Source organism: Uranotaenia lowii, chromosome 3, assembly GCF_029784155.1.
Source record: "Uranotaenia lowii strain MFRU-FL chromosome 3, ASM2978415v1, whole genome shotgun sequence".
NCBI lineage: Eukaryota > Metazoa > Arthropoda > Insecta > Diptera > Culicidae > Uranotaenia > Uranotaenia lowii.
The window spans coordinates 200,123,526-200,142,616 of NC_073693.1; the positions used below are offsets into that span (position 1 = coordinate 200,123,526).

The window sequence follows — 19,091 nt, forward strand, 5'->3', positions numbered from 1 at the left end:
TGCGCGATTCGAATGAACTCGACAATTCACCCGAAATCCGCACACAGCACTGCGTTCCATCCATCGTCGCCTTGATCAGTCTGATCAGCTTCCCGGAAAAGCCGTTCTAAATTTAGACTCATTATCTGGATTTAAAATACTCATTTTAGAACAAAAATAAAACCAAAACCATAAAACTAATAATCTAAATCCATAATTTAGTAACCAGTACACAGTACTCTGACTACAGATTTCATTTAAAGACATTATTATGGGCTTTTCGTTCTTTTTAGAGTTATGGTATGGAGGAAATGATGACAATAAATCTCTATTTTTGCATCCAATTCTTACAAATCTAACATGATTTTTCGAAGAATTCATAAGATTTTTCAATAATATACCATAAACTTTATTAATTCTCCCCGCAGTTTAAACATGACAAAATATTTGCATTTCAAATATTGTTTAATATTTTTCACGAAAAAAAAACTAACCTTAAATGTCTCGGAAAATATAATTTAGTCACAATAGTTTGAAATATTTTTGAAACATTTGAAAACCACAGTTGTTTTATTGACAAGTGGAAGTTTCGGTTCTAAATAGTTGAACGATCTTTGAAATCGCCCAGAGAATTTGAGATCTGGAACGTCAACTGAGAAGTACCATGTGATATCATAATGTGGTTTTAAAATGATACAATGCGGTGCTTCGAGATTCCAAAATGAATTTCAAAAATTAAAATTAAAAAAAGAAATATTTCCTTAACCTTCCAAAGCCGTTCGCAAAATTTCCGTACAAATCTATTTTTGATAAATTTGACCTGCAGTTTACGTACGTTCTCCTGGCCGCAAATATTGACCGATTTCGATGAATTTTAATTCATTGTATAGATAACTTATTCTAGTTTCTCAATATTGAAAAATAACGTCGAAATATTTTACGAAATCACCAGTAGCTGATTCCGAATGAAAAAAGTCCCGAAAAAGAGCTCTTTTTAGAATGCCTATAACTTGAGACAGGTTCCAAATATTGCGCTGATTTTATAATATTTGGAATTGTCATTGTTATCAAAGTTGCAAAAAAGTTGTTGTCAAAGACTAAGATGAAGGTGACATTTTTCTAAAATTATTTTCTTACCCATTTACATTTCAACATTTAAATACTTTATTATCGTTGCGAAATCCAACAAGTTTCACCGCTTTTTTTGCAGTTGTGAATAACTTTCGAATTACAAAATTGATTCACGGAAAATTTTCAGTTTTCACACACTTTCACATACAAATATCATAAAATGTCTATTTGTTCGGTCAATAAATCCTGTAACAGGTACCGTGAAAACGTAAAATCTCACAAGGGAAAACCGGGAAAAACCGGGAATTTGAAAATGGAAACTCGTTGGCCACCCTTCTCCAAACTCATGATTTCAATTTCCCAATAAAATTTTTAAGGACGACTAAAAAGATTGAAGAGAAACAATCTCGACTCTGGACTAAAGCCAAATCCTTGAAATGTTCTCCCAGGTACACAATTCTACTACAGATTTTCAAAAAATTTCAAAAACATTTTGTCTCGAAAATCAAATTTTAAGAATAGACTGAGCTTGCCAGATTACCCATATTTTGTCCAAATTTTCCAATTTATTAGCTTAATAAAAAAAATTGAATAGAGTTTTAAAAATTCTGCTTTCTTCTGCATGATTTTCATTGAATAGTTTTCAATTTTACTCGAATAATGGCAGGATTTTGAGGAAAGTTTGGAAATTAAAGTCTCGGGTTTTAACTGGTTTGGTCAAAATCATTATATTCAGGTTTTGCATTTAAAACTTAAATAATAGTCAATATACATATTTGAAATTAATCATTTCGTTGTATAAAGAAAATATTCAAAATAATAAACTGTTTGAAAGATCTTTTTTTGAAATTTATACTTTTGGTTTTTATTTAAAATTGGAATCAATTACTTTATTTACTTTATTTAAACCAATTTGTAGCTAAGAAGTTTTACAATAAACTGTTGCAGCTACCGTTCAGGAGAAACAGCTGGAAAAGTATCTTATTCTATTTTAAATTTCACACGTTATCAATTCAGTAGTATTCAATGTATATGAAAGTGCAAATTATTTAAGAGAATGCAGTTTTTAAAAACAACAAATCAAATTTTAAAGCTTAACATTGTGTAGGGAGATCATTAATATCACAAATTTTGATAGGATTTGAGAATTCGTCTTTTTTAACATAAACGTAGTTATTCGAAAACCAAGCGAATTTATAGTTGTTTTCATTTTTAAACTTTCTTGAAGCACTCAATAGACGTTGGTTAGCATTTGTCAAGCGATGATTCATAAAAACCCGTTGATCGATTCCTAGGCCGATATCCAAGCAGTTAACTGGTTTTCCTCGGGCAGCTCTCATGATTTTTTCCTTAGGTGCATCACTGGTAAAACGAACCAAAATAGGCTCAATTCCTTTAGCGTTTGATGACGAAAGACGAGTAACTCCCAAAACTTGCTCAGCATACAAATCAATTTTCAGAAAGTTCATTATGTCACCAATAAGTTTCCCCAAATTTCATTATGATGAAACCCTTCTTCCTTCGTAATTTTCATATGGATTCATGGATACTAAGGAATAAATAATGAAAGAATTGTAATGAAATTCAAAAATTCAGAATTTGAATAAAAGATTTCTAGTTGAGGGTTCTGATACAAATTTTTCTTTTTGGTTCATAATTAAAAGACATTATTATCTGGATTTCAGATTGAAAAATCGTCCAAAAATTCAGAAACAGTTTTTGAACTCAGCTTGAAAATGCACGATTCAGATTCGGAACTAAAATTAAAAATTCAGCTTCAGCTCTGAAGTTAAGTTTTATTAGAGATTAAAATATCAATTTTTAAACTGCGACTCATAGATGGGTCTTGCGAAAGCGAAACTTTTTGGTAGAGAATTGAATTCAACTGTGTAAGTTGAATTTCAGGTCTAGATAAGATGAAAATTTATGTTGAAAAACATGCGAAAAAAATTCGACTTGTCTCCCGGTAAGACTTGAACCCACATCTTGCGCCTCTCCAGAGCCCATGTATTAACATTCTACTGCAAATATCGTTGTGAGCATTCCATTACGGGATCAATTTACAATTTCTGTTTTATTTGAAATTCTGATATGTCGAAAATAAATTTACAAAAAATTAAGATTCTTGAATCAAAATTTAAATTTTACACCCTCTCAGAGTCAATTCGGCAACATAAACCAAAAGAAATCATTATAATATTAAAATTTATTAATTTAATTTTAAGATTTTATCTTAAAATAGTTATTCACAGAATACTAATTATGAACTAACTTAATCAAACTTTTTTGTTGTCATAGAACTAGTACTGAATGTTCAGGTGAAAATTCAGCTTGAAATATATTTTATTGGTTTGTTGTTTAGCATTATTTAAATTGCGGACTCTTCGAATACAACGTTTCAAACTAAAATCTTAAATTCATGTCACGTATACAAGAGTTGATATCTCTTATAACATATTTGATACATTTCACCAATGCTTAAAATGGTCATGCGTGTGGGTAAAAATAATTGGCTTCGTATTAGCTGATTTGATTCAAAAATTTTTTTGCTTCGGACTGAAGCCTTTAAAATCTCTTATCTATTCTTTACTTCATAAAAAAAAGTGGTAGCTACTAGGACTTATTTTCGAAAGTTAGGATTCAAAATGAATTACTTGAATCTGAATATACAGATAGAACCTGCACATTTTTTTTTCCTTTCTTTATGTATGCATTGTTCAAGCAAAAATGCTTAAGGAAAAAAATGTTTGTACATTGGGGTTTAAAGGAATGAGAAATGGATGTCAGGGGTCGGCGGAAGGGGTCGTCCATATTAACTTTTCACGGTTCTTCATTGTTCATGTTGTAATGCATTGGATTGAATGAAAATTTACCCACAGGGATTTGAAGAGGCGAGCAATCGTTTTCCGATTTTAAATTTTGTGCCAAGAGTCGACAAAAAGGGTGATCTATGTTAAATAAACCAAGTTTAAAATCGAAAATCGGCAAACTGGGTTGTCCATACAAACTGCTTCCGATATTGTTGATTAATGTGAATATTTGCACCCTGGGGTTTAAAGGGGCAACTTATCTTAAAATGACGTCAAAAAGCACAGAAACGATTTGAAAATTTAATTACAAGAATGTAGTGATAAAATCAATATGATTTTATGTGTCTAATTTGGAATTATTGTACAACGAAAAGAGATAGTTCTTTTGAACCATCCGCCATGTTTGCGACATTGTCGTGAAAATTCAACGGATCAATGTTCGAATTGAATAACGGGATTCGAAAATAAACTGTTATTTCATTTATGAAATTGTGTTAAAGCGAAAATATTTTTCTTTAGTAGGAATGTCGAAAATTTATTATATTAGAACAAAAACATCCAATCAGATCATATTTTTACTGTTGTTAGCGAAACTAAACTCGTACGTGATCCATTAGTATTTTGATTAGAAAGGAAAAAAAAATATTTTTTATATTCGGTTTATTGAAGATAAGTAAAGCTTAGTTCTTTTAGAAATGGGACAGTTACAAATGCGTATATCTCAAAAACCATTCGTTCGATCAAAATACTTTCTGTGAAGGAAATGAAGATAATCTTATGATAATTCATGAAAAAAAATGAAAAAAAATATTTATCGTTTTTTGTAAGAGAAATTTCTACTTTATTCTTGGTACCTCCCATCAACCGGCGCACACTTTTTTCAGCCATGATATTGATCAGTTTTTCAAACTTATTTTTCGTCTAATCTGTATTTTAGGTGGCTACATCCTCTTCCTTCAATTAATGCTACTTTTCAGTCCAATACTACCTTTTTAAAAGAAACTGAGCCCAATTTAGTAGATACAGCTGTTTCGAAATTGACAAAACTTGATTATTTTTAAGCTACTTTGAAGCGTTTTTAATGGAATTTCTGCTGGCAAAACCTTACAATAACGAAGTAAAACTATCATGAGATCAAAATTCATGTAAATCAGTTAGTATAGATCGTAGGTTGCAAAGGGATATACAAAATTACTCTTTTTAGGCTTTTAAAAGTAGCGAAAACCGAAAGTTTTGTTTTGAAATTTTTTTTCACAGGAGCAGAATTTTAGCAAATCATTGTATTTTATAAAAACATTCAGCAAATACATACTTTAATACGCTAGGGACCTTGCCACGAGCAGACATGTTATAGGATTCAAACGCTGGAATTTGTTTGAAATAGAATATTTGTTAAGTTTTGTCATTCATCACAAATTATCTGTCCCTTAGTCTCGGTACCGGATATACAGATTACGAGCTCTGGACGTAGCAAAAAACTGTTATGTGAGGTTAGGTTTGAATGACTCATCATCAGGCAACACTGTCAGTTTACCGGAGAAATTTTTTTTGGAAATTACAGCGATCTACACTTAGTTTTTCGCTTATTAATCATTAAAAATGCTGGTATGAGCTTTGACTTCCCTGATGATCCTTAACCGTAGTTGCCGATCATGTGCTTCACTCCAATGCTTGATTTAAACTTTGTGGACATTTTTGACAGTGTTTGCATACTTTTCCACCACTCACACACAGTAATTCTTTGAATGATCGACGTTTTTGTCAGCTATGAATATGATAATGATGCATTTTAAAGGAAACTGTGCAAAATTATTTTTCCCCTTTTCTCTTGCATCGTGAATATCTCAAAAACGTGTTAATTTAAAATTTTGAGAAAAATAGACGGGATAGTACTTTTCACAGGCAGCAAAATGCTGTCAAAATTTTGAATGTCCGAACCCTAGTAAACGAGTTATTAGCAAAAGAAAGTGTCCCATTTCTAAAAGAACTAAGCTTTACAATTAGAAACAATATAACGGTTAACATAAGTTAAAAAATTATGTTCTAAAGAATGATCGCACTTTTGATGAAATGCCTTCCATCAGGTTTTGCACAGTAGCTTTTGTGCGGCAGCAATGTTTTCAGTCCTATTTTACACTTATTCTAAGATTTGTACCATTTTATTATCCCGGAACAAAAACAAAATGATGTGTCTCTAAAGCAAACGGTTTAACGCAACTCGTACCATTCGGCCAGTAATACTAATTTCCCCTGCTTTTCCACCATTATCATATGTTCCCATTTTTTTTTTGTTTCGTTTGCTCATTTGCACAACAGATCAACCAGCAGCAGCAGCAGATTCCAATGATTGTACAGTGCAGGATCAGCCGGCAGCTGAAAAGTTCAAACGTTTCCCGGTAGCGGCCTTGTGCCGCACGATTCATCAACCTCCCGCATCAATACAAACAACCCGGAGAGTCGTAGTGGACACGTGTCCAGAATATTGCTCCCTGAGACAAAAGACGCCGCACTATCTGGCGCGAATCATCGTTCTGCCCTACGACCGATCAGCTGTTGGGTTGTTAGCTTTCGAAGGAAAATCGGGCGGGTTAGATGACCCTCCTCCTCCTCCTCCTTTTCCTCCAATCGAATGTGTCGATAGCGCTTAAGTCGATGGCTTCGAGGGAGCACCAATTGTGATATTCGACGACGAAGAGAAAGAGAGACATCAGCAAGTACAAATTAGTTAACCTTTATTAATTGTAACAGTTGGAGCGTGTTCGAGCAGCTGCAGCAGCATATTTTGTCGATCGTTGTCCGAGAGCTTGAGCGTTGAGTGTGGGTGTTCCGGGATCGATGGAAACTACAAACAGTTTGGTGATTCGCGAAACCCAAAAGCAACGGGCGAAATGTAAGGACGGGATCAAGAAGAAAGTTAAGATAAAGGTGGATTTCATCGGGACGGACGACGAGAGTAAGGGCAATATGGCTAAGGACGTACATTCCGGTGCTATTCCAGTCAGTCCGATGACGGACGAAGAATTCGAAAATATTTTCGAGCGTTCGATGCAGGACTTGGAAGCGATCAAGTCCGATTCGGATAGTGATTTTGGAGATGATCATGGTCTTCCGTTGAAGAAAACTTTCACACCACCGAAAAATCTCCGCCAAAAGACTGTGGGATCCTCGAGTGATAGTAGTGTAAGCGATGTAGAAGATGAGTTGTACTCATGGATAGAAAACTGTCCGAAATCTCCGATGAGTCCTAGGCGTTCGGATTTACCTGCTTTCCCTCCTCTGGTGCTTCCGTTTGCCAACCGAAGGCGGTTATCTGAGTGCCTGGAGGAAGACGAAGAAGAGGAAAAACCTCTCAATTCCAATGGTACAAAAAATGGACACAATCCAACAAATAGTAATAATGCGACCTCCAATGGAAGCAATGGAAAATCTCCATCCAAAAGTGAAGCACAACCAGAAGTTCGCAAATCTCGTTTCCAGGTCACCAAAACCAATGACCTTCCTCAGTTGCGGCCGGAATCTTTGAACCTGAGGCCTCTCACAGCTGCACACAACTCTCAAACGATCCACTTTCCGTGCAGCCAGTTCAACACGCCAATCGATAGAAACTCCTTGAAAAGTATCTTCTCACCCGAATCGCCTTTCCCAAATCCCCACATGGACAAAAGATTTTTCGACACATCCCTGGTCGAAATTCGTCCCATCAACTCTAGTATTCATTCGATTGCCGGATCTGAAAGTTCCAACCCACCGACCCAAACTCCGGTAGCGGAATCGCCAAATGCCGAACCTGCCGGCGGTGATGGCAAGAGAACCATTCCATTCGAGTTGCTGGACGAGGTGTGGGTCAAGCGACCGGAAGTGTCCGATATTTCACCAAAGAAACCGACGGCGGCGAATTCCTCCACTAAGGCGGCCACCCTGCCGGCCGGATCGTCGCTTGGCGCCTCGATGAAAGCGAAAACCTCCGTCGTCAGCGTAAGTTGGGCCGATGCCGCCGCCGTACATTATTAATATCTCCATACATATTTTTATTACTTTTATAGTTGCTAATTAACATGCACGGTATAACGGGGTGATGGGCACGTTGATTGGTGTTAATTGGGTGACATGATATGCAGGTCCAGTTTTATCTGGCGACCGGGTGATGAACAACTTCATATTTTTGGTTTCCGCGAATTCTGATAAATTATTGGATAGCGGGTTTTTGTATTGTTAGAGACTAAACTTCGTTTCAATTCTTAATGGTCAGATGAAAAGTGATTATCCTTAGAATTACGAAATGTATATTAATTTACCTCAACCATCACTTTCAAGGTGACATTTCTTCAATCCATCTCGAGAGGTAAATTCTGCCTTTTCCATTCACTTGTAAAAGAGTAATTCATACCTTTATTCGTTCATCGAAAAATGGTAAATTTTAACCTTTTTACAATTCACACATTAAAAATTAATATTTGTTAAAAAATTGATTTTACTTTTTTTAGATTCACCCATCTCAAAGATTGAACTTTAAATTTTTATCAGTGAATTAAAATTAAGTAGTAGAAAGGGAATACCTAATTAACATTCAACTTTTTTCAGATCTTTGTTTTTATTTGAGTAGATACCAAGCAGACATTCACCAGAAATAAACACCAAAAAAATTGTATAACTTAAATGAATTGAAAAATTTTCCTTAATTATTCAAGTACACGATTGGACAATCCCAGGAATCAAAAAAATTCAGCAATTCCTTAATTATGAAGCTTTCATTAGAAGCTTAATTTCCGGAAGTTTACACGGATGGAAAAATTCATCAGATTCAGCAAGGAAAATAAGTGTTCAACCTTGATGGTAATGTGTGGTAATTTTTTTTAATGCTTACCTGAACATAGAATTAAAAAAGATGTTCTGTTCGTCTGAAAACCTTAAAAACTACCACGGCAAACTAATCAATTCCAACGAAGGAACACTACGAGATGAATTGGAATGCTATATTTCGCTCAACTCATCACCTAGAGAATTATTAATGTTTTACAATATTACTAAACAACGCTAAAAAAATGCTCAAATATCTTAAATATATGGATCCGTAGACAGTATTATATAAGAGTGCTTATCGATCATTGAATTGCATTTATGCCTTAATCAGAGTCAAAGATAACTGCAGCTTGATGCATAATTGGCTTCCTGAAAAATTTGGCTATTTCTAACGTTTCCTACGTTAGTTTGTAATCAATTTTTATGAAGAAATCTTAAAATGACTTTGTAGACTGCGGCTGAAGGAAGACGACGCGTTATTTTTTGATAGTAAGAATTCTAACAGTTTTCAAAATCTGGAAGATTGCATTTCAATCATTCCGAATTGAATTAAAAAAATTGAAGGTCAATCTGGACGAATGGAACCAGTTCAGTGACCATCAACCCCTGCGGAGCCTTCGGAAAGTGATTTTTCCCGTGAATACCAGGACGAGTATTCCAGGCGGACTACTTCCAGATTCAAAATTGGCACATTTTTAACATTTTTAGTGAGTCCATTCCACATTTTTCACTTTTTTTTTAGATTGCAGAGTCAATGTTTCAATTAGATTTTTAGAAATGGTGCATTGGACTTTAATTTATTTAAGTTACAAATTTCAAATTTATTGGTTTTCTAATATTTTTTGAAATTACATATGCAGCTGATGCTTCAGTATCAAATTAATGTAAAGCTCAAGTAGCAAAGATTCAGTTATACTTTAACCGATATTCACCACTTAACGAGAAAACGGGAGACACGAATAGCGCTATATGGATACAGAAATGAAAGTATTACACTGTGATTTTTCCGGAGTTTTGTCAAAGGTGCCAGGTGTCTTGATTACTAAGGATTGTCCTGATGTTCTGTTCGATTTGTTGTTTTATTTGGCAGTTTAGGCGTCTTGGGTTTATCAGTCCCATAAAAACATATGTTTAGCAGTCCTAATTTATGAAAATATTCTCGCGTTGGTTTTTGAAAACTGGTCTTTGAAATGTCCTGAATTGTCCTGATTTAGAAAAAAAAAACATCTCAATTAGGATCGAATTTGTAGTTAAGTTATGAGAACATCGTATCAATCAGCAATGAAATGATTGAACCCATTTAATGGATAGTAATATTCGTTTCAGATGAAATTTAAGTGGTGTTTTTCGATATGAACTGCAGTCCAGCCAAGAAGATGCTCTCTCTTTTTATATTAAGGCATTTACAGCCCCTGTATTTCGCCGTTGTTTATGCAATCTAGTGGTGTCCTAAAAATTCAGATTACTAAAAATTCAGATTATTTTCTTCACGATGTCCTGATTTTTTTAAAAACCACCTGGCAACTTTGTTGGACAATATCAAAAAGTGTTGATTATAGATGCCGTCCAAATAAATTTCCATCTTTTTCTTTTTTTAAGTTTACGTAAAATAACAAAAAAAAAATATTTGAAAAATCTAATTTCATTAGTCAGCACGAAAATCTTCAGTGGTACCGATTCATTCAGCATAGTTTTTTTGATGTGAGATACCTACTAAGATTAATTTTATATAAGTCAAAATCGCTCTTCTATAGATTAACAATAATAGAGGAAGGATTTATGTTTGTAGGAGATGTAATAGCTTTTTAAAATTTAAAGTGCCTAGTTGCAAAAAGAAAATAATATTTATTTCAATTATGTTTTAATCCCTATCCAATCCTAATTTCGCACCAGCCTTTCAGAGTTTTCAAGCGCAAATTTGAGGTTTTTCATAAATACTTTTGGTGCCTCTAACCAACAAACACCTTTTAAATTCTCATATACAATGGTCCACAGTAGGGGAAAAGCGGGCTATATGCGCCTATCAAGCAAAATACTGATTTAATCAAATATTAATCGAATATGTGTACAAAAACTATATACCCATGAGCAGACATCTATTTTCTATACATTGGAGTAGTTTTTATGTTGAAATCTCCTTCAGTTTTTGAGAAATCGATTTTAACTGTTGACAAAATTGCCGAACCTCAAACCGTGCGGGCTAAATGCGCCTATTTATTTTTTAGGCAAAATTTCTGTTTTTTGGCAATATTTCTGTATAATTTCATTGGAAATGCTAGAAAGTGATAACTTTCATATGACAAAGCGGAAGTTATATAAAAATCTATTTCTTATATTATTCTATAGAATAAAACAAAAGTAAGGGTTGCCATATTCATCTATAAGAAAAACTTTATCAAATCTGTTTTGAGATATTCAATTCTTTCTAAAGATGTTAATTACACCTTAAATTCGAAGTTTGAATGATAAAAATCAAATATTTATTCTATTTAACCTGTTATATTAGGATAGCGGCATTTTACAAACATGATGGGGGGGATACAAAAACACTCTCTTATTCCACTTTCCAATCATTATTGTGCGATATAGCTGTGGACCATCGGGCGATTCCTGGATGCGGAACTTGGAACTCCCACAATTATGAAACCATCATAGAAACTCAAATTTGTTGAATTTTTAAGGTTCATTTAAATAAGAAACCAAAATCATCCAACTTTTTGTTTTGAGCTTCTTTACGTATAATTTTTAAAAGTCAAAATAATACATCACAAGGTATCAAAACCTTGGATGATTTTTTATTATTTTTTTTTTTTTGAGTTGGTTTTTTTCATAAAACTCTTTCTTGCCTTATGTTCAAAGCGTATTACCCTCAAAATGCATTGATTAGAAATTTTTTCTTGTCAGCCATTTCGTCAAACGGCCGTAGGGTCATTTAACCCGATAGGCCCATTTAGGAAACCTTTCCCCCAGGCTGTTTTTATTAAGGTCATCTTAATTTAATTCAATTTAAATAACTCATCTGTCAGCTAGTATAGAGGAAGTAGAGATACGTATTGGGTATATTTTCCTTTACTGGTGGTTTACCAATATTTAATGCAAAGTTGAGCATTTTTTTAGCTAATGCTATTAAATTCAAAATCACATGATTCGAAAATGGTATATTGCAATAAAACCTTATAAGAAATTAATAACACATTCTGTGGGTAAATGTTTCCAAAGAATGGACATATTTTCTAAAACAATTTTTTTATCATTTTTATTCAAGTTTTCAAAATATTCATGGTGCAAGCATAGGAATATTCTTTTTTTTTTATTTATTATTACTAACTTCCTTGACTAAGTCGTATTTGGAATACACGCTATAAGTAGTTACGTGAATTTCTCAAATTAGTTCTTCCATTTTGTAAGCCAATGATGCTGATGCTAACGCCTTTTCATTGTATGGACTCCACATACTGGTTTATCGAATTTTTGTAATTTTTTTGCTAAATCAATGTCATATTTCTGTCTTTATTTTGACATATTTTTGTCATATTTGCCAGATTTTTTTATTTTTCTTGTCATGTTTTGTTATTGTATTGTCAAAATTTTGCTATATTTTTGTAATATTTCTGTTCTGTTTGTAAAATTTTTGTCATATTTGTGAGATATTCTACAAGTCGTCAACAAGAAATTTATATTCATCTCTCTTCCCGTCCTCTCTGAATAATCGTATAGTCTTAGCGTATTTCAAATCGTGTTTTCTTTTCAAAACCCATTTCACAATTTTTGAAAACGGCAAAAACAAATGCCACTGAAATTATCAGCTGACACTGGTTGAATGCTAAAGCTGCATTCACTGATAGAATGCAGTGAGTGACAGAAACGCCTAAGCGAAAGACGCTTTAGTCGAGTGAAACAAGTTAGTTCGGGTTTACGAGTGAGCTTTCTACTGACTGATAGACATACTCGCAAAGCTTGCCGTAAGCACGAAGATGACCGAGCCGATCAGAAGCTTTTATATTTGTTGTGTTCAGTTCAAGCTTTTTACACTGATAGAAAATCACAGTCAATATCATTCGTGCTTTCAAAAAATTTGCAGCTCTGGTATGGAGAAAACGACTGTAGTCGATATTGGTCAATTATATTTGACAGATTATCATTTTTGCGATGTTTCAATTGACTTCATGAAAATTCCAATAAGAAACCCATATTTTAAAATTAAGTTTAACTTTTTTTTTGGCTTTTTCTGTCTAAAAAGTTTGAGATCAACTTGTTCTGTAAAACAATTAACAAATTGTAGTTGTGATACAGTAGTTTTTCGATTTTATCACGGTCAAAATAAATTTCCCCGTGAATATGGCGAAACCGTGAATTTGGCGAAATTAAAAATTAAAGTGGAAAAAAGTATTTTTATTGTCTTTAATGAATAATCGTGCAATCGTTTTTTATCGATATTTTTTTTATCATAGGATGTTATTATCAAAGATTAATAAACACAAAGATCGATTTCAGTTCAAATTAATTTTCTTTATTGCAATTCTACAATTTTTTTAATAAATCTTTGTAGAATTTCAATTTGGTAGTCTAAATCTAATTAAACGTATTCAGTATTTATGGAAATTTAACAGTCGTTATCTCTTATGTCGATTTTGAAAAAGAATTCAAAGAAAAATGCTTAACCCATTCGAGACGGCCACTTTTTTCTATTGCGTCACCGAGGAGCGGAAAATTTTTATCCTTTGATTCGATCAATTTTTATCTAAAAACCATGAAAAAAATGAAATTTTCGAAATTTAATCGTAAATTCACAAAAACATGTCCATTGCACACCGTGTGTCCAGTCCGCTCCTCGAAATAAAATTATTTCGAGGAGCCGCATTGCACATACGGTGTGCAATGGGTAGAAAAATGAAAATACACCTTTTAAGCATATTCATCATTCGTTTAAAAAAAAATTTTTTTTGTTATAATAGAAAGAATTTCATACCAAGAATATTATGTTATGTGGTTTAAACCAAGATTTTTTTTCTAACTTTTTCCAATGAAAATGTGTTTACTTTAGGATTTATAACCATGTTTTCAATTTTGTCGGTTTCAACCAGGTTTTTCTTTCGTGGTTTTTTCCTATCCGTGAACTATTTAAGTTGTCTAACTATTAAAGTCTGTCTAACTAATTCTTATAATAATTAAGAACTATATTTCATAAAAAATATACATTGAAACATCCTAGGGTTCATCACGTAATCTTGCGTATATTTTACTGAATAGTTGAAAGGAAGATAATTTGTCCAACATTTCACGAAGGCACATCAAACGGATCGTTAAGATATCAATAAGGCCGGAACAAATTTCAAATCCTTCTTTTGTCACTCGGAGTTGGAACATCGCGAGGGGGGGGGACAATAAAAAATAATGCGAAAAACAAAAAAATTGGAATAAATTGCACGAAAGCTTGTATGCAACCAAATTACATACTATATTATTGCATAAAACTTATAAATTATGTATTTTTTGATCGAAAAATTCAATGAAATCAAGAAAACAAAATGTGAATTAACTTCCATCTTCCAAAATTTGGTTCTTGGTCTTGAAATCTTTCGGATATTTGAATTTTTATTTGAAGTTACTTTTGAAATACTTCAAACTTTATTTATTCCCCCCTTCGGGATTTTGGAAATTTCGAAGGGGGGGGGGTGACAAAAGAAGAAATTGATATTTGTTCCAGCCTAATTTCAGTACAATATATAACTCGCAGCACAAATAGCCTGTAAATGACCTATTGATGTTTCGACGAAACGAAACTCAGTCTGCGCTGTCTAATTTTACAAGTCATTTTCATTCACAGATATTTTGAAAATATTTTCATATACATTGAAACCAATTCCAGATAATGTTTACTTATACTTTACAGATTCTATTAGCTCAAGAGTTGCAAAAAATGGTCCATTAGTTCATTCAAAATCATGAAAAAATTATAACAACTTCCATTGCACACACGGTGTGCAATCGGTCTTATAGCCTCGGAAAGTCATTGCACACACGGTGTGCAATCCGTCTCGAGTGGGTTAAAAAACTTCTTTCTGAAAATTTCAAATTTCAATATTTTAATCTTCACACCTTTGATTAATTAAAAAGTTGACCTTTCCGAAAAATATTTTTAAATTAGCTCAACTTAGACTTTTAAAATGTGTTTCTCGAAATTTGCTTTATGGGCAGAAAATTCTTTGTTTTTTATCTGTAGAAAATCAGAAATCTTAGTCCCTCTTACATATTTTAAGGCAAAGCTAGCCGAATTTAATTATGATCTTGAATAATTTACCGTTCAGACAATACTAAAGGCTGTCCAATTAGGATTGCGAACGCCATCCTTTAAAATAAACAAATTGAACAAAGAAATTAGAGACACTTATCTCCTTTCAAAAATGCTTAAATTCACCCAAATCTTTATCTGATTCGCATAAAAAAAATGTTTTTTTTTAGAGCGACTAACCAAGCACAAATAACAACACTAGCATTAGCGTGACGTTAAACAACTTGTGTCGATTATTACAAGTGTTTTTAAAATCTAAATGACGATTTTAAATGCTATACGGCGTTTCCATTCCATTGAATACCTATGTACCATAACATAAACCATAAAAATATAATGAAAAAGACGCTCTACGCTTTTGAACGAATATTAAGGTCCTGGAAATGGTTTCTGAATGATTTCTTAAAAGGCGTGATAAAATCGAAACCATAACCGTGATACAATCGAGCGTGAATTTGGCGAATATTGATAAAATCGAACAGTGATAAAATCGAAAAACTACTGTATTACATAGTCATGCAAGGATTAAACTTACTGTTAAGAGAGAGGTGTAAGATTTTCTAAAATTTTCACACAAATTGGACCCCATCGCTTTATCAGATGAATGAACTGCTTTTCTTTGATTATCACATTACTCGTTAAGTTATCATGCTTAACCAGCTAGATATAAAGATACCGGTAATATTTTGATAGAATGATTGCCTAGTATTTGCGCATCATACTCCAGATTAAGTTTGTTTGATTATTGCATAAATTTTATAAATATATCAATAGTTTATCAAGACTTCGCTTAAATTAATCGGAAGTACATAATAATTGATTATTTTAAACTTGTTGAAGAATTTGTTTTATACGGATACGAGATTATCATTCCAACTAAAAATTTAGGATAGAACTTGATGGAATTTATTCGATTGATTGCGATAGCTTAGGCCTAAATTATCTATTTTGTTAACTAATTCTTATTACTTTATGCTGATAAGGGCTGAGTTAATTAAAACAAATTATGTCATCAACAATTTTAATGTAGTTTTAAGATATATCGAAGGTATATCACAACAAAGGGACGATTTCAGCAAAGGCGTTCTAAATTAATGTAAGTTGTTACGATACTATTTCTCCTCTAATAATTATTAACTAAACCCTTTTTAAATGGATCTTCTGAGATCTTTCTGAGCTGAAGGCAGGAATTTAAATAGAAACTTAGAAATTTGGAGGCGCTTAGGAGCATAAATTTTAGGTGGCCACGTTGCTTACCAAGGTGACATTAACTGTCAAATCATCACAGATGATGCACTATTCTTTCCTCTACGGAATACAGGAACTTGGCCGGTGTCATTATTGGTTCTTTCAAAGTAGAAAATTCTCAATATTGTACAGTGAGATTGTGATGCCTGTTCCCAGCAACCTTTCTTTTGGTTCATTGTGCAATGTTGATTATCTTGAATCAATCACGGAGTGCAACCATTATGTTACTGGCCAGGATGGGCCGCAGGTGGACCGTAGTTCATAGCAAGCTCAAGCTCAAGCTCACCATTTTTTAAAGCAATACAGATCTTAAAATTATCTTAAAATTTTAGTTTCTACCGTTCTGCTAATTCTCTACTAATTTTTATTCTGTAAAAATTTAAAAAAAAATAAATAACACCTATCCTCATGAAAAGAAAAAAATAAGCTAAAAATTTTAAAATTACTTTATTTATTCCGTAAATTTTTCAATATATGTGCTGAGATTTGTGTTTTTTATCATGTAAAGCATGGATTACTACAAATCTGGACGCACTATTTATTTTACCATAGTGCTCCTAGTTGTCGGATCTGGAATGTTTTGGCAGCACTTTGTAGAGGAATGTTTCTTCTACCAGTGCTGAAAATTTCATTACGATTCGTTTTGTTTCAAAAAAGTTACACGTGATGGAAGCCGCGAGATGAAAATAAATTTTGAACACCCACGTTAAAAACCCGACGTGGTCGGGTTCAAAAATCGCGAAATCGTTAAAAATTGTCAAATCAACCGTGTGTAGCGTTCTCAAACGTTTCCGTGAGATGCGTAGATCGGCAGGTGTAAGGCGAGACCTATCCTTGGAAGACTGTGCAGGTTTTGCTAACGGCTTAATGCGCCACTCCCTGAGGAGACCGTTAGCCTGGTTATGGTTTGCCCGGCCAATGAGACCCACCAAAGGGCGAGTTTTTCCTTCTTCTGCTACACTTCTCCTGAAACGACCGTTTCCCAAAAAGTCAAAAAGTACTCCGCCAAAGGCGTCAAGTGCTTCAAAAAAATCCAAAATATTAGGAAAATTTAATTGATCAACCAAAATAGATCAGGTCGGCAAAAAAGATCTGACATCGCCGCTTAGCATCAGCAGTTGAGCGTCTGCCGACCACCAATCTTAGTCGCTTTTCAAGTCCGATGTGAGTTGGAAACAACTGGAGTCCAACGCTCTCCTTAAAAAAAAACCGCTGTAAAACGTGAAATGCCTTAAACAGGAAAGTTCTCAAAAAAAGATAAGGCTTCGATTTTAGGGCATTCCACCGTTTATTAAAAAAAAAATCTTCCAAACAAAATTATTTTCTCGGCAAAAAAAACTTTATTCCATTTCGAGACTCGAACTCATGTTCTCTGGGGTGGGGAAGATTTTTCGGTTGTCACTCTAACCGCTCGACCACATTAGCTGGTGGTGCTGCGGGCTGCTAGCAATCGTTCGGGTTTGGTGGAGGGGTAAAAGTATAGTGGTCGTGCATATCCCTTACGGCATTTGATTACAATAGGGTCAACGACCCGAAAAACTGGACACAATTCAGTACCCACCCAAATTTATGCGCATAAATATATTAAGGGAAGGGTACTTACGGCAGTTGGATGTGTTGTTGATGGAGGCTGTTTCGGTGTCGTTCGCTACCGGCTCATCGGGAAATCAGGCTCATTCGGAGATGTTTGGGCGATGTTGTGTCGTTGTTGTTGCTTCCGCTCTAGCGGAACCTAGCGGTGTTGTCGCTCGAGTCGAACCCAGATGTTGTTGTGCTGGCCTTCTTCATCGAGTGCGCGACGATGGTGGGAAACTTATTTTACGGGCGTTTCCCTTCAATTTCGAATCCCGTGGTTGTTGTTGGCGAATTCGAAATTGTGTTGGGGGTGCCGGACTATGTTTACGGAGTCCGGATTTCCGGCGGGTTTTGCTCCGGAAAAAGTTGGTCCGCGTGGTGATTTTCGTGAGCCAGGGGAAAGTGTTCTCGCTGCGTACGTCGGGTGCTTGTCGCCTCCTTCTCGCAAGGAAACCTTTTGAAGAAACCGTAAGGGATTATTGTGTGCACGTTTCCCTCCCACAAACTTTTACCTTTTTCGCAAATCGGTTGTTGCGAATGGTTTGCGACGGTTTCTTTCCACAGCCTGTCGTATGACCCTAAAATCTAGGCCAGAACCAGTTAGTGATCCCTTTCCCATGAAAAACACCTCACGTTTTACCTTCTACTACTCGGAACTCTAGCCACACACCTAACTCAATCCACGATTTCAGACCAAATGATCGAACTGCTCCAGGTCTTCAGAAAATTGCAGCCGTCTATTCATTTTCAACCGGAACTGCGTAAAGCGAATACTTTACGAAGTTCCCCGACATATTCTCTTAACCAATTCATATTTTCCTGATAGTTCGGCTTTCTCCCGAAACTCTCTCTTCCCTTTTAACAATTCAAGTCCCGATTGTTCAAAGGGAAAGCTCGCTGCGAAGTAGAGAAAACTTGCGCTCTGATGTTTTCATCGGCGATGCAATTCCACCCAGGTGGGAGGTGGTTTGTCAGATAGTGGCAATTAAGGCGTTATAAACCTGCACTCTAAATATTTGGTGTTCTGCTCGAGTGAAATGTTGGGTAGCTAATTCTAAATAACTGTAGCTTGCTACATAATTCCATACTAATTTTTCGAAAATTTGATTGGTTATTGAATGGAAATTCATATCCAATTCATACCCAATCAAATTTTCGAAGGGTAAATTATCCTAATTCCAATGAACTGATTGACTTTCGGGGTCATATGGATTCAGCGTTAACTTAATAACTCCTCGCTATTTACAGGAGCTCCTTATCGGGCCTGTCACTGACCATCAACGTTTTGCAACTCCGGTCTCCAGCAAAAGCAATAA

The 19,091-nt window shown here is 34.4% G+C and overlaps 1 protein-coding gene across 5 annotated transcripts in view; it reads left to right on the forward strand.

Annotated features, from left to right (window-relative positions):
- The window catches only part of LOC129754581 (uncharacterized), a 318,099-nt gene that overhangs the window by 64,848 nt on the left and 234,160 nt on the right, over positions 1-19,091 (forward strand). For all 5 annotated transcript variants that reach the window (XM_055750722.1, XM_055750719.1, XM_055750723.1 and 2 more), the window contains one exon: positions 6,177-7,835. In XM_055750722.1, coding sequence (XP_055606697.1) covers positions 6,696-7,835 — 1,140 coding nt within the window. In that variant the 5' untranslated portion in view covers positions 6,177-6,695. The remainder of the gene's footprint in view (positions 1-6,176; positions 7,836-19,091) is intronic.